Source organism: Dromiciops gliroides, chromosome 4 (assembly GCF_019393635.1).
Source record: "Dromiciops gliroides isolate mDroGli1 chromosome 4, mDroGli1.pri, whole genome shotgun sequence".
NCBI lineage: Eukaryota > Metazoa > Chordata > Mammalia > Microbiotheria > Microbiotheriidae > Dromiciops > Dromiciops gliroides.
In genome coordinates, this window is record NC_057864.1 from 118,114,414 (window position 1) to 118,141,867 (window position 27,454).

Below are 27,454 nucleotides of genomic sequence, written 5' to 3' on the forward strand. Positions count from 1 at the left end.
AAATCTGAATTTTTTTAAGATGACTTTTAATTGAGCCAAAAAAGAAAGCATGAGCTACTTTGAATCTTGCACCACAGCCAAAAGGACATGTGCCCTGATTTCATTTAACTGCATCTACTTTAAGAGGCTTATCTAAACTAATTATTCAAATTAGCTTTAAGAAGAAAAATTCAAGAAAACCAGGTAAAAAGACTCCCTTTTAAGGCCCTATTAAAATTTCTTTTCTTTTGCTTATTTATTTTTGAAAGAAAGTTCAGCATCTGAGTGAGCTTTCTTTGGTAATCTTTTTGTTTCTTCCCTTTGGGCCAATATGAAGACATTTTATACTCTCTCATTCAGCCACTCCAAGTATGCTAAGCTACAAATCACATCTTACTAGGCATTTTAGCTTTGTTTATTTTGTGATTTTTGAATCTCTACTATTTAAGACTGTCTTCTTATTTGATTTTTCAAACTGAACAACTTGCCCCCTCTCCATAATTTCTCTGTCCCTGCCCAACTCTCCCAGGGTTTTTTCCAGGGTGTCTACACCATCCACACACATGCACCCATACCTACAGTCCTCTATACACACACACACACACACACACACACACACACACACACACACACACACACACAGAGTCTAAAATCAACCACATACAGGATTGCAACTGCAAGTCACTTTTCATCTCTGGCTTAATTACAAAGAGCAATGCAATATGCAGTCACTAAGGACAGCTAGTGGACATCTACCTATAATACACTGTCTCTTCAACATATCCTTATATTTCCCCCCCACAAGCCACAGACACAATATTTACTAAGTGCTCCCTTTTCAAAATTACAACATTCTGTATTATCGTAATGTGAAAGGAAAGCAATATAACTGACTCAACAGAAAGATGAACCAATGACAGGTCCCAGGATATACTAATATTTTATCCTGGCAGCAGGATGAAATTAAGTTTATGATCTGCTCATCTACACCAAAATACCTAATTTACGTCCTCATCCAAACCCCACCACCACCACCACCATTTACTCTCCCCCTTCCGTATTCTCAACATGAATTGGCTTGAACACAAAGATATGCATAAATACAAATTAAACTGAGTATAAGAGCCAAAGTACTTTGCTGTATCTTGTGGAGACAATAAGTGAAATTACTCTCTTATAATCCATCTGAGTTTAAATATTAAGTTAGACTGTCTTTCCTTCTTTAGTTGTTTGAGGTTTTTTGTTGTTGTTTGGGGTTTTGGTTTTTTTTTTTGGTCGTGAAGGTAGTGGTGTTGTTGTTAATATTCAGAATGTGTGAAAATCCCCAGTTAGTTAATGGATTGATTTGTCAGCTAAGTGCTGACTTAACGCTAACCATGCAAATAACATTATTCTCGACCTGAATTGCAGGAGGCTAGTTTTAAAATTGTTCTCTGAAGGAGAATTAGCAAATGTGCAATTTTCCCTCTAACTCTGTGAGGTAAGAAATGACAGGGAGATGGGAAATATCTGTCAAACTGCAAATACATAAGAGGCACTCAATAGTATAAATCATTTTTGAATATTGTATTTTAAAACATTTTTTTTTCCTTGGGAAAATGGGTCCTAGTAAAAGATGCATTTTAACAGTTCAGTAAGCATTGGTGCCAAGTGCCTATTCTTAGCACCTGAATAAGAAGTGACTGTCACACAGCTGTTTTACTGACAGTTACCGAGCCTCGCCTCAAAGGTAACATTGTAGTCAGAGAACAATTCTCGACTTACTGAATTAGGAGATCACCCTCAGCACAAAAGGCACACAACACAGACACAAACAGCCACTCATGCACACAAAATACACAGATCGTTACCTGAATCAGGGTGCATATATATTTGTATCTTTTCAATTTAAAAAGAAAAAAAAAAGGGTACCTACTCTTCTTCGTAGTGCAGGGAAAAAGATTCAGGAATGCAAAGTTCTACCGAATCCATGTGCGACCGGCAACCATTATTTGTGCACCCCAGCTATAAATCAAAGTTTCCTTGACAGAGGCCCGTGCAATTAACACAAATGTTCTCCTGGTGACAAGCCTATAGGCACAGCCAGTTGGGACCAAAAGCTCTCACACTCTCCTAATCAAGGACTTAAAGCCCCGATTGGAGCTTATTAATATGAAGTAGGGCTTTACATATGCAGTCCCACTGGCCCAGGCGGGCTCTAGATTGGAAGAGCTTCCGCCAATCAGAGGAGAGGAGAACCCAGGCAGCACAGATTGAGGAGAGCCAGGCAGGTAGAGAGGGTGGAGATAGAGAAAGGGGACTGAAAACAGTGGGCAGATAAGGGAGGGGTGGAGGGAAGAGAGATTTAAATGCTACAAATATTTTCTGAGAGGCTACAAAGGAACATAATTAACTTAACTCTTTAGGTACTGGAAGGTTTTTTTTTTTAACCTAAAGTACATTTTGCCTGTTACCTTGAAAAGAAGAGAACATGCCAGACTCACAGTTAATTTGGGGAAGAATTCTACATAAGGTAGAGAAATAAGTTTATGATGCCATTGTCTATGTACCATTACATTTTTGCCTCATGATTCAGTCTTCTACTTTCTCATTCACTTCTTACATCTCTTCATTTTTTAAAAGATTTGTAGTGGACATTTAAAATTCAATATTATTCTAAGATGCTTAATGACTACTTTTTTTTCTATGATCGTTTATTTTTAGGTAGCAATGATTGCATAAACATGGTTGTGTAGTCACACAACTAAAACAAAAGAATTCATTACTAAATTTTATATGCATATAATTTATATACCTATCATTTCCTCTTCTTCTAAATGTTCTCGATGCACACTTTCACAAAATGAAAATAAGCAACTATGGAATCAATCATTTTTCCACTTGCTGAGGGTAGAGCAGGGAGAAGTGATTATAGTACATTAAATCTAAACAAATTTAATTTACCTAGATGAGAACTGCATTGTGGAAAGTTGGCATTGTTAAAATTTGAAATATAAATGTCTTAGTTTTATACTTTCCCTTCCCCAAAAAAATCCTTCCCACCTGAGTGGGACACAGAAATACAGATATTATTTTGACACCAGTGCATATTTCATGTCATGTGTATGTGCATGTGTATTTGCATACATGGCACATTTCAAAATTAAGTAGGAATCTAGACCTGGCAAAATATCATCTTTTGCAACTCAGACACCTGGCCTCTCATTAAGACAAGTTAATGAATGAAGCAGTTTGAAATTGAGGATCATAAAAGTAGATTAAGAAAACTAGAAAATAATGAGTTTGTTTTTTTAACTACTTTTAAAATATATAACCTTAGAATCAGAAAATAATATTTATTTTTCTGTAAGCTATGTATTTTTTTTATTTTAATGAACTCAAACATCCACTGCAATAGATTTCAGATAATTATAGAGCAAAAAGAAAACTGCAACCTCACTGAGAATACAACACAATTTTGTAACTCATGTGATACTCACAAAATCTTTTAAGCCTAGACCCCCTACAAGATAAAAAGAATACTTTGCTATCAAAACCAATCAGTACACATACACAGAATGTGAAAATCAGAACTCAAAGCACCCTCTCATAAAATCTCCTAGTTTTTCTATATTAAAATAGAACCGCCAAGTCAAAGTCCAAAATAGAAAAATTGAGAGACTTTTTTTTGTCCTTCTAAAGGAGAAGGCAATTTCCTTTAGCCATGTATTTAACCAGACTTAAAGTGTAGGCCTGGTTACTTATATTTGGGGTCTAAATGCATGCAAGTTTCTATATCGGAACTAACATAGCAAAACTATGTCTGTGACTACTGTATAAAAGCAGGTAGTAAGAGCTTAATTACCAGTAGCATTATGCTGTCTATATTGTTAAATGTGAACTCTGCAATTAAGATGTAAATTTGGTTGTGAGCAGTGAATTAAAAGAGCTCTGAGATGGAGAAGAAAATCCAAGCACTCTGCAGACAGCAGAAAGACAAAAAAAGAATTGCCTTTATCAAATCTAAATCAAGCTACTGAATCATTTTTACAGGTTTTTTAAAAGTAAAAACCCTTTCAAAGGTATTTTGATTTCTAAAAATTCCTAAAAATACAACAACTTCAGCATTAAAAACACATACATCGTATATCACGCAAGTTTTGATTTCTGAATAACCTAAAATTATTAACAGTGACTGATTCAATGGCAAATATTTTCTTGGCATGCAAACAGAAAATTCCAATGTTTAGGAATCCTTCTGATAAAAAAGTAATGTTCTCCAGTAGTCTCAAATACTATTTAAAAGGCATCTATCCATATGGCAGTCTCCTTGCTGTATTCAAATTCCTTTGCATTATCATGCTGACAGTTCCGCATTTATTGCTCCTTTGAAAGAGCAATTCTAAAGAAAAGAATCTCTAGCCAAATTTATTATTATTGCCTGAAGAAGCCTAAGTTATCTCATGTTTTCAATATTTTTAAATTTATTTTTATACTCTTTATACTTACTTGTCTGCAGAACTGCCTATTTGGATTTTTGGGTGGTATATTTCCTTAAGCACACTTTTACATATTCAGGTATGAATTCCTCCATGTTACATGCACACATACACAAACACATTCGGAACACACATTTTTACCCTATTATGCCATCACGACTTTTCCACCAACCATCTTTGATCCAGGCAAGGAGCTCCCTTCACTGCAATCCCTGCTCCTTGAATGACCACAAGTATTATATAGGACTTCATACAGTAGTGTGTTTTCCCCCCCTGGGGCCAAAGTGTCACCTCTACCAGTCAAGGACCTAAGATTACTCCTACTGTCTTGAATTCAGTTTAACCAATTTAAATTTTAAAATAAAATCTATTGCACTAAACTTCTGGGACAGGTTCCAGGACATTTTATAAAGAAACACAGTTAAGTCATCCCAAGAACCTTTCCTATTCATAGAGACTTCCCTATGGTGGGGGATAGAGAGGTGGGGAAGGTGAAAAAGAAATAGGTCTGCTATAAAGATCAGGGTGATTGTAAAAAGAACAATAGATTTTTATTTTAAATAATCTAGCAAAAAACCCCATGATAGACATATCAACATTCAGACAATCAAATCTACACATTAAAGCCTACCAAAGCAGGAATAATGGAGTCAAATAAAAGAAGCTTTCTTGACTGTCTCCCAAAGAACATTAATGAGCTAAGTCTATATCAGACCATCAGACTGTGCATATAATTATCCCTATGTAAATCTTTCAACATCTTCATCTTTAAACAACCCTGTAACTCCTGAATTTCTAAACAACCTTATTCTTAAACCACAGCTAACCCACAGGCCACAAGGTAAAGAAGATGCTTCCTTCACTTTAGCATTTTAAAGAAGCAGTACACTCTCCCACCTCCCCAAGCCCCTGCAAGTAAAAAGGTGATTTCCTTCCATATAAAAGCAAACCACAAGTTTTCTATACACATAAAAATTGCATTTTTGAGTCTTTGGGCTCTCCAATCAGAATCATATCCTAATTCCTAAAACCTGGCCAATTTTAGCAATGAAATCTTATGTTTTCATTAAAGTTGGCCACAAAGTACTTACTCTTTTTGCATTTTGAGCTGTACTATGAAAGAATGTTTGCAGTTCCCTTTTCAATACTCTAAAAGGTAACTGGAAGGAATCATAAAAATGAGTATACAATTCAAATACATGTTTTACAACTAAATGATTAGTATTAAAATTTCTATGATTGTCACACTACTTTTGAGTTACACATGAGTTTGTATTTCATATTTGTCATTTTTGTTGGGTTTTTTCCATGAAAAGCTAAGTGTACCTTTAAAACTATAAAGTGTGCAATAAATGTTGGCTTTGAGAATGCTGCTCATTAAACTAGCTGGGCAGATGTTCGCCCAATTCTGTAATGCTTAGAAAAGTATATTTGTATGACTTATGTTATCTTTTATCTAGCACTGCTCAGAGATAACATTTATTATAAAAAGAATTAAGATGAGCATTAGCTAATTATTTCCTTCTCAAACCCAGACTCTAAAAGATACACACCTTTTCTGACTTCAGAAGTCAGAATGATAGTAGTACACGAATTTACTACCAAAACCTCAACAATTCATCAACTCCTTAAAATGTGTTTTTCATTTGTAAGGCACAAAATTGGTATTTAAAGGACTGGCTAAATTGATGAGAATCAATATTTTTAAAAATTCTTCAAAGTCTACAAACATATTCACAAAAGTCATCCTGTCCCTCCATCCTAGACCCAAATTGGGGAGTACAATTAGTTGAGGTATATTAAATAGCTAGCGGCAGAGCAAATCACCACATCTAGCTGCCACACTTCCCTTATAACCCATCAAAACCCCTTTCCTGTGTGAGCTTGTTCAAAGGGGCAAAGGGGGGGGAGAGAAAGTCTGTTACTGTCTAAAATAGCTCAGATAAACTAAAGGAAGGAATTCCATTACTCTGTTTAATTAATACAGGATTATTTTCACTTTCATTTTGTGAAACTAATAATATGACTGCTGGAATGTCAGTAAAAATTAAATCATAAGCTAGTGTGATACCAAAGGGAAAACTTACTTTAGTTCTAGTGTATTCCCAATAGAAGTTTTGAAAATCTCAGACATTTACTCTATTAAAATACCAAATGCACTTTTTTTTAGTTGCTGCAAGATTTAAAGAATCACTATGGGCTGTATTTACAGAGTAAGAGTTAACATTTTGAAATTATGGATTAATAAATGAGTTGGTTATATTGTTTCTTGAATGTTAAGCACTACAGAAAACATTCAAGGTCAAGGTCCCATTTTAGACCTTTTCAGGCAGCTGTGATATTATGATAATGATGCTTAAAATATTCCTATAGAAAGAGTAAATTAGCCTTTTCACTTGAAAGATGATTATGATAAACAACAAACCTAAGAGGAGATCAAATCTCTACTTCTTTTCAAAGCAATAAATTGTTGACTCTATCATGACTATGTTATTATTGTCCAAAATTAGGAAAGTGCAGTACTGCTTTGATATTTTTCCTCTTTATTTTTCTCCTCTTGTTCGGAAAACACTTTGAAAAGAAAATTAAAGAAACCATTTTTGCGGGACATGTTTAATATTCAGATTCCAAATATGCTAAATTCTTCACCGGATATGTTTATTTTTTTCTGAAATACTTTTTTAAAGTCCTTTATTAATTATCCCCCTATTGGCATTAAAGTTTTAAATCTTACTAATTGAAGAAAGAGATGAAAGGTATTGGGTATTTTTTCTCCTCCCTACTTTGGTACCTGAACATGAGAAAAAGATTCTGCCAATGAAAATACCAATAGTCTTTACCAAGATGACACAATCACCTGTTAATATATAATTACTAAATGCAAGACAAGGTGGAGTGGGAGTGAGAGAAGGTATATCATGTTTAAGTAAATTTACCTGATGAGGACAGTCCTATGAAATTACTTTATCTATAGCTGACTGCCCAAGAAAATCCGTGTGTGTGTGTGTGTGTGTGTGTGTGTGTGTGTGTGTGTGTGTGTTTTAAAAGAGAGGGAAAGGGAAGAAAGAGAGAATGGATGGGATTTCAACACATAAGTCTATCTTCCATCACTCTTAAACCATCTTCTTTCAACTTTTCTTAGCTTCTGGATTTCAATAATTACTGTTATTGTTCTTATTACTATTCTAGCATGGGTTGATTCAAAAAGGAATGATTTAACATTCAATGACTAAATTTGTTCACACACTGCCAAAGACATGAATTTGCTGTCACATCTGCTAATAACATTGCACAAACAACACAATCTACTACCATAACAGTAGAATGGGAAAGGGAAAATTTATACAGGATACTTCCCAACTGCATATTAAAATCCTTATGCAACTTTCCCAACATACTAACTAGAGTAAAGTAAAACATGAAATACTATTAATCTTCCATGTCATAAATGAAAGACAGGTGAGTGTAAATGGAAATGGAGAAATTGTAAGAGTTTTCTTACCCATTCCACCTTCTGACTTTCTCTTCCCTTTCTTTTTAGTTTATTGACTACCAGAGATTTTAGTGACACAATACTTGTTGATTAAAGAACTTCTCCCACTTTCAGAGGAGATCTCCAAATTTAACAGATTACTGAACTCTATCAATTGAAATATATATTTCTGTTCAATATGGAACAAAGATCTCTTTAGAAATATTTTCCAAGTAGAGAAAGGCAGGGGCATGGTAAGAGAAAACAAACAATTACACACAAAAAATCAAACAAACCAGGATCAGTAATGGGTAATATTAATTATACCTATGCTTCACTTCCAAGATATCTTTTGCCTTTCTTTGTTCTCATGTTCACTGATTAACAAACAGACACATCATGTTGAACTAGCAGGTAACATTGCCTCAGAAATCTTTTCCATGTTTCCTCAATGCCAAAGACTATATTACCTACAAGGATTACACAGGAATATGCTCCTCATCTGACCTGAAAGGGAAAGGATGTCTGGTTATTGAGCACAATGTAAAACTTTCTCAAACTATGTATTTTAGAAATGTTTCTCTTCATTGGTATTATCGTGCTTAAACAGTGAAAACAAAAGCCACAAGGGGAATTGCCATATAGCATCATCTTCTGATAACCAATTTCTATTAAGAGACCACAGATACTATAGTATTGACTTTTTTCACGTTTTTCTTCACTTTATAGGGAAGCTGGGGGAAAATGGAAGAAAATTAATCAGTGGCAAAGGATTAAACATTTGCATTTAGCATATCTTCCCTAGAAATTTCATTCTAGGGGGCAGCTAGATGGTGCAGTGGATAAAGCACAGGCCTTGGATTTAGGAGGACCTCAGACAAATTCGGCCTCAGACACTTGATACTTACTAGCAGTGTGACCCTGGGCAAGTCACTAAACCCTCATTGTCCCCCCCCAAAAAAACCAAAAAACAAGAAATTTCATTCTAGGAATCACACCCTATTCAAAACTCTAGGGAAACAAAAGTGTCATTTACAGAAAAAAAAAGTAATTCTAACCCAAGAGATATTAAAAATAGAAGAGCCTTTATACCTCTTTTTCATCTCTGGCTGATGAAAATATGAAAGAAAAGAGAAGCCAAAGCTAATGAAAAGTATCTGAATGTAAACCAAGATCTGAGGTTATTAATTGAGGTATACCTGCCACTTTCCATTATTATTACCACCTCTCCTCTAGGGTCTTTATCCCGTTTGTGGTTTATCAATATATGCACAACTACTTTGTATTGTTAAGCTTTCTCCAATCAAACTCTATGTTGCAGAAAAGCAAATAACATAATTAAAGACTACATTTTTTTCAGAGCTCAGTTACCACTTGAATTAGAAAACTAAACAAATCAAAGACAATTTTCATCAGTGATGAGAAAAAAAGAAACAGATTAATTCACCTTTCACTAAATTAGAACCCTAAATATTAAAGTGGTAAATTTTAACAAAGGCTGAAGCTATTTTAACCTTTAACTATTTCTTCAGACTGCCTGCCAAAGAGCATAGCTGTTTGGGAAGGTATTTGGTACAGGAAAACATGCACCAGCATTCCTGTTTGCAAAATAGTATTTATTTTCAGTTTTTAAAAAAATCGTTAAAGAATCTCCCCTAATTCATGAATCACCATCCTTACAAAGTGGAACGTTTTCAAATTATTGTCTGTAAGGAATTGGTTGTGATTTGGGGTTTCTGTGACCCCATCTTTGGTTAGAATTGGAGGCCCTGGCGGGCACCCGTGAACCTGCATGAACCTGGCCAAATTATAATGAGGGAAGCCCCGCCATGATGGGAAGCCCCATGAGGACAGGTCAGGTGGTCTTCGGCGTCCAGAACTAGTCTCTGCAGAGATGCTTGTTAGTTCTGACAATCAGGGCTGCCAGCCAATTAGCTTATTTTAAAGGATCTGCCACACCCCAATTCCTGGGATTATCTAAATGATTTGATTCCTGGGAATATTGAAAGAAATGATCCTCCATCAATTGGGGTTTGGGGTGCAGTTGTGGAGGAGAATAGGCAGAGTCTTGAAGGTAAATGTCATTTTATCTCAGTGGCATATCTTTACTGTTTTAGGGCAAAGTCAAACTCCTTCTGTTAACTAGTTAATGACTTTAAAGTGCTGCATTTCATTCCAAAATCAAATCTGAATTAATTAGACTTGCCTTCAATAATCACTCAACTATATTCCCAGAATTCACATTCTGGTTCTGCTACTTTTATTGTAGTTGTTCAGTCCTTTCAGTTGTGTCTGACTCTTTGTGAGTCTATTTCGGGTTTTCTTAGCAAAGATAATAGAGTGGTTCGACATTTCCTTCCCCAGTTCATTTTATAGATGAGGAAACTGAGGCAAAGAGTTAAGTGATTTGCCTGGAGGTCATAAAGCTAGTAAGTGTCTGAAGCCAGATTTGAACTCATGAAGATGAATCTTCTTGACTTTGGGTTCAGTGCTCTAACCACTGCACCACCTAGCTGCCTCCCTGCTACTTATTTATTACCTGTATGACACTGGAGAAGTCACTTCACCTCTAAGGTTGTTTTCTCACATGAAAGATGTGCAAGAAGCATTTAAGTGTCTACTATGTGCCAGGCACTGTACTAAGTACTTTACACAATGACAATTCTACATACTATCATTTAAAGCAACATCTTCCAACTTCTTGCCATTTTCGAAAATTCCCACCCTTCTTTCAAAGACCAAAACAATGATTCAACAGCTAGAAATTCTAGCTCATGCTATCTGGTAACTTTAACTCACTGAGGACAGATGGCTGTAAAACTCTTAGTCTTTCCTCACTTCTCTGTTGCAGAGTTCACCATTTCACCATTTTTATCTGTATTTCACTGTATCATTCTCCTTTTTAGAAAAAGCAGAAGCAGGGGCAGCTAGATGGCGCAGTGGATAGAGCACCGGCCCTGGATTCAGGAGTACCTGAGTTCAAATCTGGCCTCAGACACTTAACACTTACTAGCTGTGTGACCCTGGGCAAGTCACTTAACCCCGATTGCCTCACACACAAAAAAAACAACCCAAAAAAAAAGAAAAAGCAGAAGCAAAATAAAAGTTTAGTAGTTCTGCCTTCACCCATGCATCTACTATCACTGTCCCATCCTCCCTGTATAATCTTTTTTTTTTTTATTTTAGTGAGGCAATTGGGGTTAAGTGACTTGCCCAAGGTCACACAGCCAGTAAGTGTTAAGTGTCTGAGGCCGGATTTGAACTCAGGTACTCCTGACTCCAGGGCCAGTGCTCTATCCACTTCACCACCTAGCTGCCCCTCTCCCTGTATAATCTTACCTGTATATTGATCTACTTGTCCTCCCCGCCACCACCCCCAATAGCTTTAAAAACCCTTTATGTTGTCCCTGGTAGCTATCATAAGACAACTCTTTCTGGACATTTGCATTATTGTCATTCTTAACTGGAACATGACAGTCTTAATCCTTGGTGTGTGTGTATATATATATATATATATATATATATATATATATATATATATATGAAGCAGAGAGGGAGTTATAGGAGATATTTGGATAGTTAAAAACCTGTCATCATTACTAAACCCTGCCTTAAATCCAGCTTCTGATCTGCTTCTGTAACTCATGATTCATTTCCTTCTTGAGTCCAAGAACTGGTTATGTTTCTCACCTAAATGCTTTGCACCATCTTTCATCTTTCAAGTTTATAGCTTCCTCATAGGCAAATATATTGTATCTCTACTTTGGGTCCCCAGAATGTGGCTAATACATACATCAGAGGTTGTCCTGAGAAGGTGAGGGTTGTATGTTCTAATGCTAATAATTCACAAGCCCCCACCAGTATGCTTCCTGTTCTGGTTATCAGGTGATATCAATTAGTCAGCTAGATTTAATTAGCTTTTTAGATAATTTCTAAGTTTCTTGACAGTATATTATATTCTTATATGAATCACCAAGAGTTGGTAATAGTTGTCAGGTATGACATGTCAGGTCCTGGATATTTTCTCTTGGAAGAAAAAAAATACCACCTGTTCATGTCAAGTCAATACAAAGCCTATTCAAGATCTCTCAGCAGGGAGATGCCAACACCCATAATTTGTCTCTTTTTCCTTTGATTAATACTAGATGGCCACAAAGCAAAACATGTAGTTACCCATCATTTTGTGGAATACAAACAGGTGCTTTTTCTTCAGAAGGTATAGTCTTACCTACTCTGAGAAATTAGTAAAAACTATTAAATATAATTTAAGGATCCTTTTTATTTTCCTACTCTGAGACATAAATTTTCATCCTCTAACCTCTTGACATTAGTTAGGACACACCTTAGCCCTTTTTTAATTCTTTTTCTCCTTTACTTTCTGTTGAAAGCACTTTTTACATTATTTCATGGCACATATTTTATTCTTCTTGATATGCCACAGAAGTCTTTCCAGAACATTACATAACTCCTGCAAACTACTCACATTCCCTTAACCCATCATGTTTGTTGAAAATGAAATTACCAGTTTTCTTCACCTCTTGCTATTAAGTCACGAGGATTTTTTTTTAATGCCCAAACTATCCTCAAAGCTAAATTATTTGGGAGACTTTTGTGAAGCACTGTAACTTCCACCTACTTCCTTTTTTTCTCTCTTCTTTCCTTTCACTAAGTAATCCAATAAAAATTTACTAAGCCCCTACTAAAGCAGAATGGGCAAGGCTTAGAAACTCACTGTGGGTGCTGAGGAAGAAGAAAGAATTATGGATGACTCCTGGGTTATTTTTTTCTAGGGGACTGTGAGGATAGGGGTAGTACCTTCAACAAAAACAAGGAAAGGAAGAACAAGTTTGGGCAGGGAGGTTAAGGAATGTCCATTTTGGACATGTTGAGTTTGAGAGGCTAACAGGACATTTAGAGCAGGATTTCTAAAACTTTTTCCACTCGCGCCCCCTTTTTGCCCAAGAAATATCTACGTGACACCAAGGTATATAAAATAGGTATACCTAACCTTTAACTGTTGCCAAATTTTTCATGACCCTATATGGGGCCTCAACCCACAGTTTAAGAAGCTAGGATCCAGAAGACACCCAGTGGGCAGGCTTTTGAGGAAGCTTAGACGTCAAGAGATGAACTAGGGTAAAGTGTTACCCCTTTTCCTTGCTTCTCTTTTTTGTCCTGTCTTTAAATTGCAGTGTATGAGAACTGTGTGTCCCTCAGGGCTACATGTCCTATCTGAACATGCCACAGCTAAGACAACTGGGATGGGGAAAGTTCACATTTACCCCCCCCTCCCCCGCCCCCCCCCCAACACTGTATTAACAAAGATTATTCAATGAGACATTATTCTACCTAATGTGATATTTTTGTGGCCAGCTTTCCATTACTGCTGGAGTTCCTGTCCCACTATCAGGCTCATTCTTATTGATTAGGCAGTTAGTCCTATTCAATTATTCAATCTTAATCAATATTTGAGATGTAAAGACATAAATATTTGGCTTACTTTTATCAGACTTGATTAATATTCCTCTAATTTGAGAAGATAGTTCTATTTTATCCTATTTATTTAAATAAAAATTATCTGTCTTTCATTTTCTATTGTACTCTTACCATACCTCCATTCTCATATATTCTGCTATAAACTACAGAAACACATCTGAAAGACTGGTGAATTAGCAAGCAGTATCCTTGATGGAGATTCACAAAGAATCAATTAAAACGAGAGTAACCACAGATTCAGTGAATGTTAGGGCTGGAAGGGGCTTAAGAGACCACTTGGCCCAAACCAAATCCCTCATAATATAGATATGAAAACTGAAGTGTCTAGAATTGAAGTGACTTTAACTAAATTCAGGGATCATATGGCCATATAAAAGGCACAGGGGAACTACAAAGATTAAAAAAGACAAGTCTTACCCTCTAGTAACTTATATTCAACTTGCCCATGGGAATACAACAAATTAGAAGCTGAACCAGGACTAGAATCTGAGCCCTCACCCCACATTTTGTGATCATTTCACTAAAATGCACTGCTGTATAACTACCATACTCATCCTGTAAACAATCTTCCTATTGATACATTGATATTGATTGGTGAACTGTCTTCTGAGATTGTCAGAGAAAATTTTGTTAACATTTGTGAGAATAACAATATTTTGAGAATAACACTTCTTTCATTATCTACCTTCACTTAAAGTTATTTTTTGAAACTTTAAAATTTGATGTAATTGTTTATTGTAATTATTATTATTATTATTATTAATTCTTTCTTCTCACTTAAACACTCATTGTATGCAAGTATATTTTGGTTAAAAAGGAAAACATCCAGAGTTAAGTAAAGGAAAAGGAAGGCTAAGGCTATTTCCTCTAGGGGTACTAAATCAATAGATATGAATTGCCTGTATTTTAGAATATTCTCCATTTTTCCTCCTTTATATTGAAGGAATGATTGTATAAGATCAAAGACAGACTGGGAAAAGACTGGAAGGTGTATTTGTCTATGTTTTTCATTCAGTGTTCTGGGTTACAACAGTCTAAAGTAATCTATTACCAATATTTAAACACTGAAATTATCCTCAGAAACATATCAGCAACCCTGAGGTGGCCCAAATTGGTCTCAATAAAGCAGCCTATGGACTTTCTTGAAGCCACAGGCACATTTCCAGGGATTGATTTAAAAAACATATTACTTTCTCTGGGCCACTTCTCTCTCTCTCTCTCTCATACACACACACACACACACACACACACACACACACCCCAACCTACCAGCTGAGACATACTTATTGATGATACTTAAATTACATAGTAGAGTGAAATGATTAGAGGCAGAAGGAGGAAAAAAGTAAATTGAGTCATATATACTAAAGAATAGAACTTTTACTTAATTCAAACAAAGGAGTTTGAATGACCCAGGAGTCAGTATGACCCAGAATTTAGTTTTTCCAGTCTTCACAATTCAAATTAAAATGTCTGCCTTTTTGCTGATTCAGTTAATTCTTTTAAACTCACTGATCTCTTAATTTAAAATTATGGGGAAAAAATAGTGATATAATGTCTCCTAAATTCATCATCTGTCTCTGGTCTAAGTTTTGAAGTAAAACCAAAAATTTGGAGATAGAAGCTATAACCAGGCTTTTCTTCTTCTTCATCATCATCATCATTTTGGGGTTTTTTTTTTGGTGGGGCAATGAGGGTTAAGTGACTTGCCCAGGGTCACACAGCTAGGAAGTGTCAAATGTGTGAGGCCAAATTTGTTTTGTTTTGGTTTTTGGTTTTTTTTGTTTTTTTGTGAGGCAATTGGGGTCAAGTGACTTGCCCAGGGTCACACAGCTAATAAGTGTCAATCGTCTGAGGCCAGATCTGAACTCAGGCACTCCCGACTCCAGGGCCAGTGCTCCATCCACTGCACCACCTAGCTGCCCTCTGAGGTCAAATTTGAACGCAGGTCCTCCTGAATCCAGGGCCAGTGCTTTACCCACAGCGCCACCTAGCTGCCCCCCATCATCATCATTAGTTGTAATAGGACTTATTTAACTACAGCTAAAACAAAAATATAACCTTTCTTAGATTCCTGAACTTTCTAGAATCAACCTTGGGCAAAGAGGCACTTTAGGTGACATTGAGAATGGGAAATCTCTTTTCTTGGATTTGTTGTATAGATGATAGACTTGGAAATTGTTGCAAGTGGGCCATAGGATCTAGTAAATAATTTTTCCATTTATTAGTAATATTAGCCTGCATTTATATGTCCCTTTGGTGGTATACAACATTTCACATTCAGGGTCTCATTTTATATTTACAGCTAACTTGTGAGTATTATTATCCCCATTTACCAAAAAGGAAATAAGGATATAGAGACTTTAAGTGACTTGCTCGGTCGGTGGTAAGAGACACCTAAGTTTTTTTAACTTCAGATTCTGTATTTTTCCCCACTAATCTGCCTAAGATGAAACTGAAAGAATCATTGTTATGAAAACAAACAACAATAATATCAACAGAAATACCATGGGAGGCAGTATAGTTGAAAGACCACCAAATTTTGGGTCAAAAGGCCTGAGTTTTCATCCTATCTATACTGCTATTTGATCATTGTCTCCCTGGGCTTCATCATTTTCATCTATAAAATGTCTAGTTTAGACAAGATTTTATTTTATTTTTAAATTTTATTTTATTCTGAACTTAAGAAATAAAACAAATAAATTCTAGACTGTCATCTCCAGTTCTAAAGCTATGATGAAAACTACTATAAAATAAACTTTGCAAATGGATTATGTAAATCTAAAAAATAGACTGACCATTTGATAGCCTACCAAGATAGCCAATGACCCATTCTGCAAAATCAGGATAAGGATTGCGGGGTGAGTACACTCCCTTCATTGGCTCTAGCTACGAAGATCTGCGCTTTCTCTGAATCTCATCACTTACCAATATAATGTAAATAATATACTAAGCACCGGGAAAATTCCCTAATAAAACAGCAATGTTTGCAATAAAAATTTTGTCCATGTACATACATGCTTTACATGTTAGGCCATGGGATCGTACTAATTCCACTGAAACCTTACTTAACACCATGGAAAAAGATGTTAGAGAAGGACATACCATTCCAAAAATATTGAAAAAAAGCTACAAACTTAATCACACTGTTTTATTACTACTGATGCCAACTTTTCATATAATTACACAAAGAACCAAATGAACAACTTGAACCAAAAAAAAAAAAATTAAATAACTCCTCATCTCATGGTATTGTTTTTTTTTTATTGTGTGTTGTTGTTGTTGTTTTTTGGCAGGCAGTGGGGGTTAAGTGACTTGCCCAGGGTCACACAGCTAGTAAGTATCAAGTGTCTGAGGCCGGATTTGAACTCAGGTACTCCTGAATCCAGGGCCGGTGCTTTAACCACTGCGCCATCTAGCTGCCCCCATGGTATTGGTTTTTAAACATATTACTTGACATTAATGAGTGTGTATGTACATGTGTGTCTGTAGTATTTTAGAGTTTAAACTGCTTTCAAAGCAAATTTCCAATTCTGCAAAAACATGCTAAAAACTCAATACACTATTTTAAAATGTAAATAAAGCAAGATATAACCACAATTTGTGGACCTTACTTAAATGTAAGCTCCATGTGGGGAGAGACTGTCATTAAAATGTTTATCCCACATAGTATCTGACACATAGAAGATGACTAATAAATGTTTGTTGAATGAAAGGACTCTCCTTACTGACCTGATTTACTCCCCACTTAAGTATAAAGGCTCCCAGTTTAGATGAAGCTGTTTTCTTCTGTTGGCCTTAACTTGATATGTATTCTGAAAATGCTAATAGGCTTGGTCTAAAAAGGACTTGGTCATAAAATGAGAACCATTTCCATTCCTAATTTCTTCCTTTCTTTCTTTTTCTAAAGGTTTATTCTCCTAACCCTAACAGAGCTGGAGAATTTCAAAATAGAAAAAGGCAGTTAAACAGATCCAAATTTTTATTCTCCCTTTATTCTCAACCCTATCCCCTGCCACCTGCCCAGTTATGAGATTTAGGATAAAAAGGGCAGACTCTCCTTTCACATGGTATATGCTATGCAACTCCTTCATTTTTTACAGTTTTCCCTGTAGATTTACTTGTAAATCTGGCTACAGCCACATCTAAAGTCCTGAGGTCTAATTCCTGACCCCAGTTATGTTAGTCCTTCCCCGCTGAAGAACAACCCCTTGGATCACTGACTTGCTATTATTCTATGGTTAATAGGCCTGACCTGTGCAATATTTTTTATCTGGCTACATTCCTATCTCTAAATTCTCTATTTTGAATGAATACCGATTTTGTGACATGAAGTCTGCTATATAATGAAATGCAAACAATGAAAAGGCTAAATCAGTTTACAAAAAATCTATTTGTCAAACAGTGTGGAGATGCTCCCAATTTAGTCTGGGCAGTTCATGCAGCTCTTGATAAGGGAGTTAAAAACCAAGCAGTGTCACTGAATGAAAATAAAGGCATCTACACCAGGGATGCATTTTCCTTGGCAAAGTCTTTGCTGTAACTTGTAGTTAATTAAGTGCTTCTGTGTGTGTGCGAGTCTGTGTGCTTGTGTATGTCTGTACACACACAGGCAGATCTTGTATTCCTTAGGAATTTTCTTATAAGGGACTGCACAGTAAGAGAAAAAAGCACCAAGACCTTCCCAAGCACAGCCCCTTATGTCACATTAGCATTTCTATGCAGCTTCATAGGCCTGACAATAAAGCAAATGGGTCTGCCTTATCTGTACAATTCTGGACAACAGAGATTTCTAAACCATACAAAGGAACAAGCTTAACATTCAACATTCAACATTCAAAATGCTTCCCAGTAGAGCAATCCCACCTCAAACCATCTTGGATGATATATAACTTGATAAACACCTATCCGTAAAGGTGGTCGAAGGTCCAAGCTAATGACAACAAAAATTTACCAGAACTTCAAAGGAATCGACAATTTATTCCTTTCCTCTAATAATGTCCAACCCCCTTCAGAATAGCTTAGGGTTTGTCCGGTAAGGTTTTTTGGTAGGGTTATGGAGGAGATGAAGGGATAAAATGACCATTTGTTGAATGGAGTTTTTTAAAAATCAACATATTTTAATAACTCTACCTTATTACTGTAGCCATTTCATTTGACAGAAGTAAAAAAAAAAAAACTTTTAATTTCCAGTTGAATTTGTGCATTTTCTCATTTGAGAAATTGATCCCCTAACCACAGTCCCAAATTTATGTCCTTTTGTGACTTCCCCAGCTTCCTCCTTACCTTTACCCATAAATATAAAGACTAGCTAGTCTAATGAAAGAAACTCTATTAGAAATATAATGGTGCCACCACCGAAGACCTGAAAGTTTTTGGAGGGTAGGTAGCAGGAAGGACAATTATTTATTTCTATATGCAGACCTAGCTGGAGAAAATGTTACCTTCCATAAACAATAGTTTCATGGAGCGGGAACTGATCAAATAAGTCATTTAGTCCATCTCCCACCCTGAACTCTTCCCTTCATTTTATTCATGAGGCTAAGTAATTTGGACAGAGAAGTTAAGTGATTTGAACAAGGTCACACAGGTAGTAAATGGCAGAAGCAAGATTTGAACCCAGGTCCTCTGACTCTAAACGTTGGGTTCTTTCCACTATTCTACAGCATCTTAAGTGGGAATATTTCCCAAGCCTTTCAAGCACAGATCAAAATTCAAAAAGGAAAAATTAAAAGGTCACCAAATGTTTCATGCTTGATTGTGCATATATACCAGAACGAAATGTGAAAAATAGTTAAAATGTGTTTACATTGCCCTCTGGTGTTGGACCTACCAAGACAACAAAATCCCTACTACTACAACCTCAAAAGGAGATTCTCCCTTAAAGAAAAGGTATTAAATGGAAAATACAACATTTTCTAACTATGGATTTGAGTTATTATCAGTTGAATGCCAAATCCCAACAATTATTTCTCCAGAGTCAAATCTTCCCCATGCTAAGTCACAAGGTAGTAAGTAATACTTTGTATTTGGATACCTTTTGTGATTTTTCAAAGCATTTTAACATCATGAAATATAGCCACCCATTGAGTTATGTAGAGAAGGTGTTATCACCATTTTAAGTTGAATTTTTGAATTTTCACATTTAAGATCCTGAACCTCAAATCACAGACATAACGTTACTGACACAGTATGTCCATCACTACCCTTTCTAATCCCCCTAGTTTGTTCCAACCCAAAAAAGGTTAAGTGTCTTTGCTGAATGTCATAAAATTAAGTGGAAGGTCATGTAACCTAGAACAACGAGGAAGTACCTTAACCACTCTTAATCTAACAGGGTATCCTTGGAATGAGACTATTAATCTCTATAGTTGTTCTTATCATATCAAAAAGACATTCCAAAAAATATATAAGCCTTGGAAACAAAAGGATAAATGCAACCACAATCGATTACTTTGTCAGATTTAAAGACCTAGATGTACTATATCTGCGTGTATGAAAGAAAGCACCCATTTGGATTAGATCCTGCATCCTCCAAAGTACCAAAGATTCAACTACCACCATTTTGTTCCACTCAGTTCCTAATGGAGGGAACAGGCATCAACCATTAGTCTTCTATAAACACACTCATAATCTATTAATGTCAGATCAGAAATAGTTCAATATGATAAATGGTATTTTAGGACCCTAAAAAAGATAGCACTTTTAAAAATAATTATTCCCAATTATATGTAAAACAATTTTAACATGCTTTTAAAACTTTTTGTTCCAAATTCTCTCCTAGAGATAATCAATTTTATATGTTATACTCGAAAATAGCATTTTTTAAAGCACATGTCACAATGCATTTAGTGACTTGAATTTTGAAAAGGATCTGATTCAGCATTAATTAGGGCCCAACTTATAATAGATAATAAACAGGACAGTTATTTATGTAGTAAAAAATAAATTTTATGTCTTTAGGGGGACTTAATTTGGGAAATGCTCTAAACTTTTTCATGTATAGTAATATTTTTTGAGTGGGCTATAGCAGCCAAGACTTTAAACATATAGATTTGAAACAAATAAAAACAGGGCCCAGCAGTATTTCCTTTTTAAGTGAATTAAAGCAAGTTGATGATATACTTTAATTCCTTACCCCTTCTTTAAATCCAGTTCATCTGAGAACGGAGCAAATGAACAAATACTTCCCTTATATTTCCAATATCTTCCTTCAGGTTGATGCAATTGGCTGTTACTGTTACGCATAAAGTTAAAATTAATCAGTATCCTCTTCCACTAGCCAAATATTTTTACTTAAGAGAAGGGACGGGAAGCTTTGGGTTACAGGGGTGATTTTAGGGGAAAGCTTGGTCCGGCAAAGAAAAATGTGGTATTTAAAAAGAAATACATAAATTTGAATTCTAGGTCATGCCCTTCTCCATTTGTTCATCCCTTTAGCAGTTACTCTGGTGCAATGAATGGGCATAGACACTGTGGAGGGCATCCAAAAGAAGATATAGCCTCTGCCCTCAGGTGGTGTAAAATCTAGTTGCTGAGTCAGTCATGAAATAGCTCAACAACAGAAAGGCAAATTGAGACTTCCAAATCATCAAATCAAGAAATTCTTATATTACACACATACAATCACATGCATAAACAGTTACAATAGTTTATGTGTCTAAACTATAATACTAGATGAACTCAATAGCACATTGAACACTTTGACTTCCATAAGGAGACTTCCCATACATGAAAAATTATAAAGAACTGGCTGTTCTGCACCCAGGAAGCACTTAATAAAAGTATGTAAATGAAGGAATGAATGAAATCATGTGAGACATACACAGGAAAGCCATATAGGACACATAAAGGTTATTTGCTTATCTTACCATCTCTCTGTTTCTGGCAATACATGCTGTGTTACCTATGAGTCGTCTCTTTTTGGTTATAAATGTGTCCCATCTTCCATCTGTTTTTCAAGCAATATTTCTGGCCTACTGCCACTGTAGCTACTTCAGCCTTCATGATGTCATTTGACTTGGACTTCTCTCTCCATGTGAGATCAGGAATATAAACCGCTCTATATTTCTCCGTCCAGATTTTAGTTTGGGTGCTATCTTCTTAGGAAGAGCCTACATTTCTGCTCTAATTATCAGAGCTGGCAGTATATACTTTGCAGGTGTCCTAGAGTCTGCAATTCTTCATGAAACTATCTCTGCAGACTTCTAAGGACTTACCACTGAACCTCAACTTTCCTTTTGTGATCTGTCTGCATGTGTTGATTTCAGTGAAATTCCTTTCAGATTTTTGAATATTAAAGTTAATATCCTCCATGGTTTCCCCATATTAATTTTCTTGTGATTTTTGTTTCTTCATTTCCTTGACTTAGGTCTCAATTTGGAATGCCGTTGTTATTCTGCTTCAATTTTATGTCAGTGCCTTACTCTAAAATCTGGGACTTATTTCCTAGCAGTTAAACAACAGAAAGTTTGCTCTTGGCAATAAAATTACGTGTGATATTGATACTAAATAGTAGAAACTGTGTAGTTTACAGACATAAATATTTGACTAAGAAGAATAATCTCAGACTGATGAAAATGTACATTAACAAGATACACTAATTCCATAATAACAAAAATCACATTTACAGATAGATGATGGCAAATAAAATTGCAATTCCAGACTTTACTGTTTCCAGGCACAAAAATCCCTCCCTGCTCCAATTTTTAAAATTTTCTGAAGTTGTTCATCTTTACAGTAGCTCTTATTCTTATGGTAGTGCAGGAACATGAATAAACTGTATCCTAGATATGAGTAGATCATAATTTACTTTTGAAGGTAAAATACAATCTCAGATTATCTGGGAACCATTTAGGCAGTAAAACATTAATCTATTATCAATTGATAAACTGACCTATCTAAAATAAACGTGCCATGCCAAGTCCAATTTTTGGTGAAAAACTGAAGAGACCCACCAAGTTCTTAGTTACTAGGTCATAAGCGTTTTGATAAGAACATAGAACAGTGTTCCTTCCACATAAATTAAATACTGCATATGTGCTTTGCTTCAAATCATGCTACTCCCATGTACTAAAAATGTCATTAGTACTGAGAAAATTAAATATTTATCTTATAGTAGAGATTAATTTTCACTTGGATTTTGCCTCCAATATGTCCAAAGAGCTTTCGATCTCTAGATGAAACAATGTTCTACAAAATTCTTGGCCAGAACCTAGTGTTACAATACAAGAGTATTGCTTCTGACGTTCCTATCATTGAAGAACAATAGCAAAAAAGGATACAGAATGATGATAGAGATTAGTAACCTAAGACTTGGCAGGGAAACTTGATTTGGAAAAAACATATATAGCACCCAGTAAAACTGACAAACATTTAAAGGGCTTCTCATCTTAACATAAAGTTATATTGGTTCCCCTTCCCCCCTAAATTATCATGAAAATCCTATGTATTAAATTAAAAATCCTAACTATTAAATTTATTTTAGCTCCAGTAAATTCCTACTGCAGTGAGTCATCATATCATAGCAGTGACCTCACAGTTTCAAAGGCTTTGCCAGTGAAATACAAGCATTAGCAGGTCCTAATAAGCTAAAAAGACTGGCTGTTAAAGTACAGAGTAGGGCAACAGATACCATCCTAGCTAAACTCAGATATGTTCATTATCATGAGTATGGCTACCTCATGATGAATTTCTTAGTAACAACAACTTACGAAGACTGACGCTGTTATATGCTGGTGGAGAAGACATCCACACTGATCACCTAGTCCAATTCTTTCATTGTAAAAATGAGGAAACTGGGGCCAAAAGATATAAAATGATTTTTCCAAGGTCACACAGATAACTAGCAAGAAACCCTGAACCAAAGTCCAGGCTTTTTTCTTTCTTTTTTTTTTCAATTTGGTCCAATATACATTCAAGTATCTCACTTTGCCTCTCATGGGTTAAATTATATTTAGAACATAAATAAACAGTGGCATGATAATGTTTAACTTGAGTTCCTCTATTAGCTATAGTGACATCTCTGTTCATAGCACTAGAATGGAACATAATGGTATATCCCAAACCACAAATCTAAATTAGGGACCATTCCCAGAACAAGATTCAGTTGCCCTCCCTTCCATCTTTAATCCCCATGAAACACATAGTTATTAATGATTAGATGATGTTGATACAATTCTCCAGGAAAGATACTACTGCACATAGACCATTATTATTAAAATAGGGTAATTTTGTTTATATAGATTGGGTATAATAAAATTTTGGGGATAGAACAAGATAACATTAGAAGCTGTCAAAAGGGCTTGATGACTCTTTTCTTTAACCTGGGAATTTACAGCCTGAATTAAGCCCTGCTTATAACTGGGCCTGCCAAATTCCTTTAGAAGTGCCATGCTTCACAAATCAGGTATTGTTTTCCTGATGCACATGACTAAGACATTGAAGGGTACGAATGTTTGCAATGCTTGAATTAAGAAATGTTGTCTATTTTTGCTAAGTCCCAGTTGATTTCCAATGTGATATGACAAATTATGTAGCAAAATAATAACAAAAATACAACCAGAAAATGCTGTAGAAAACAGTTGTTGCTAGTCATTTTAACAGCCTCATTTCTGTATACTTTATTGAGCCACTTTCCAACGCAAGAATCTCACCCCACTCCCCTTACTTTCATTTCCTACATCAAATCGTTTGTCCAAGTCTGTCAATTTTATCTCCATCTCATCTCTTGCATACTCCCCCTTTTCTCCTCTGACATGGATACCACCCCTAGTGCAGGCCCTCATCTCCTCATGACTGGAATATTGTGATAGCCTGCTGACTGGTTTCCCTATCACAGCCTCTCCCCACTCTAGCCTATTCTCTATTCAGATGTCAAAGTGATCCTCCTAAAATACAAGTTTGACTATGTCACACCTACCCACCCCAATAAATTTCCATGGCTATCTTATTGCTTCCAAGATCAAATCTCAAATCTTGCCTGGCATTCAAAGCCCTTCATAACCCAGTATTCCACTGCCTTTCCAGTTTTCCTACCACTTACAGCCCACACCATCTCAGCCCCTAACCCCTGTGTACTCTGTTATCCAGTGACAATGGCCTCCCTGCTGTTCCTCGAACAAGACACTCCATCTTCCATCTCCATTGGCTGTCGCCATGTCTGGAATGCCCTCCCTCTTCATTTCTCCCTCCTGACTTGCCTGGCTTCTTTCAAGTTGTAGCTAAAATCCCACCTTCTATAGGAAATCTTTCTCATTTCCCCTTAATTTTAGTGCCTTCCCTCTATTAATCATGTCCAATGTATCTTCTATATAGCTTGTTTGTACATAGTTACCCGCATGTTGTCTCCCCCATCAGGCAGAGATTGTCTTTTGCTTTTCTTTTTATCCCCAGAACTTAGCACAGTACCTGGCATACTATACTGTATTCTGTAAACAACACTGGATCTGGAGTCTGAGAACCTGGGTTCAAATATGAAGTTTGTTGCTCACCACCTATGTGATCCTGGGAAAAACCTTAACCTTTCTTGGTCTCAGTTTCTTTATCTTTAAAATGAAGGCATTGAACTAGATGGTCTCTGACACCCTTTTGACTCTTATTCTGTGATCCTAATATGATATATAATGAGAAGAGGAGGTAGGCTGGTCAAACAGCAAGAGCAGGAGGAGATAAGGGCTGTCTATCTACCTGTATACTGCAGTGGTACCCACATAATGTCATGAAATCTAAACGCAGGCTCCCTAGCATGGTGGTCAAACTCTCTGTAAAGGATTTAGGGGAGGGCATGGACAAGAGCTACACAGGCATAGAGGGAAGGGACAGATCACTCTTTGTACTACTGGAGTACAAAGAAACATCAATGAGATGACAGATCTTATCAAAATTATATGGGGGCAGCGAGATGGCGCAGGGGGCAGCTAGATGGCACAGTGGATAAAGCACCGGCCCTGAATTCAGGAGTACCTGAGTTCAAATCCAGCCTCAGACACTTAACACTGACTAGCTGTGTGACCCTGGGCAAGTCACTTAACCCCAATTGCCTCACCAAAAAAAAAATATATATATATATGGAAAGCACTGAACTAAGAACTAGGGATACAGAGATGGACTAAGACACACAATCTAATTATGAAGGTGGTGAGTAGAGGAGAAGGAATTAGACAAGACACAATTTAAATACTAAAGGCATGGCGAATCTTTATTACTGAAAGAAGAAAACAGAAAAGGCTAAGAAAGGATGCTGGGAATTAGGAGACCTAAGTTAAAGATGAGGTTTCAGATAGCATCTAGCCTTGGGATCCTGGTGAAGTTACTTATTTCTATGCCTTGGTTTCTTCTCTGAAATGATAGAATTTATAGGACTAGAGAATCACAGATTTAGAGCTGAAAGGGACTTCCGAGGTCATGTAATTCTACACCTTCATTTTACAAATGAGAAAGAAGAGGTATATAAACATGAACAGAATTGTGCAAAGGTAGCAAAGCTGGAATTGAAACCAAAGGTTTTAAGACTCCAAACTCAGGGATAAAACCACAGTTAAACCTACATGAATTCTCTTTCCAGTTCCTTGATTGCATGATAACTTAAAAACAGAAAAGGTTTTGGAAAGGGCTACTTCAGCCAACTTTTCGTAAACTATCTCATTCTTCTAGTTTTAGTTTATGTCATGTTGAGGTTAGTGACCCAGAGCATGGCACGGCTGGAAAGGATGCAACTTATTAAAGAGCAGATCAGCAAGAGAAGAAAGTGGGCCACACAAACAGGAAATAATCATAAGACATGGCAGATGATTGTGGTACGCTGGGATGCACTGCATACCCTTGCAGGCAAGGACAGTGCAAAACAATGACCTATCCAATTATTTCTATGCTTATTTTTTTTCCTCACCCTTCAGTTTCAGGAACAGGAAAGCACCCTCTTAAATCAAATCTCTCAGCCATCCCTTTTAATTCTTTCAGGCATACTCATTTTATTCTGATCTACTTTGTTTCTGGCATAACAGAGAACAAATCAGCAGACACAGAAGAATCCAGCAACAATCTGTTTATAGGGTGCTTACACGGATAGGTACCACATCCTCCCCACCCTCAGTACCATTTCATAAGGTTCAATTAACCATCCCCAGTGACAAGCTGCTAGTTAGCAACTGATGCCATCATGGGCACCAGGACAAATCAAATCCTGTTGACCAATGTTCCTCATTTGTTTGTGTTGTCTCTCAGGTTCCACAAGTCTATACCGATGGCACCTGTTAAAGCTGCTTCAACTAAGCTGTTCTGCATTTGTCTGGCTGGATTTGGACTTCCTGGATCCCTGACTGAATACAAAGTGATTAGAAAAACCAGTGTTTGGCAACAAGCACAGTGGGGAGTACACTGTGTGTTGGTATACAAGAGCACAATGTGTTCTTCATAACATCTCTAAGGAAGCTTGCTGCTAGAATCTCTGTGCTGTTGAGATCAAAATGGTCTCCTTTGTTGTCAGCTGTTTAACAGCAGCTGTTTAATGTAATTCCAAATGATCCGCTCGAATGAAGTTGTCATTCTTGCAGTTCACTTTAATGTAGTTTGAAAAAAAAAAAAAGAAGCAGAAGCATGCTATTTTCATTTTTTAAAAGTTGTATGCATTAAAATTTTTCTCTAACCAAACTGTTTTTCAAAAAAATTATTGTTTTCAAGAAGAAAACCCCAATTACTGGGGGAATTTTTTTTGCTTCAAAAGTAAAGTATTAAATATCTACTTTTGAATTTTATGATAGGTTAATTAAATGCCAAGGTGTACCTATGCCCTTACCCCTCCCCATCCCAAAGGACTAATTAATTTTCCAAAAAGAAAAAAATGCTCTATTCCATTACTAACCTTATTTTTATTCATGCTACATAACTGATAAGTGATAGCTAAAATTTATATAGCTCCTTTTCTAAAGAGGACTCTGTGTTATAATTTACCGTGTTATCCCAAACAACTCATCAAGCAAGGAAAGGTATATTTTATTTGTTCTAATATATGCCTATTTTGAAATCCCAA

General features: G+C 36.2%; 1 protein-coding gene across 9 annotated transcripts in view; it reads right to left on the reverse strand.

Moving 5' to 3' along the window:
* The window catches only part of ESRRG (estrogen related receptor gamma), a 704,143-nt gene that overhangs the window by 229,847 nt on the left and 446,842 nt on the right, over window positions 1-27,454 (reverse strand). For 2 of the 9 annotated variants that reach the window (XM_043963442.1, XM_043963440.1), the window contains exon 1: window positions 1,895-2,095. The exons of 6 other annotated variants lie outside the window; for them this stretch is intronic. In XM_043963442.1, coding sequence (XP_043819377.1) covers window positions 1,895-1,950 — 56 coding nt within the window. In that variant the 5' untranslated portion in view covers window positions 1,951-2,095. Of the gene's footprint in view, window positions 1-1,890; window positions 2,096-27,454 lie in introns of those variants that run through there. One more of the 9 variants, XM_043963449.1, reaches the window with a different exon arrangement.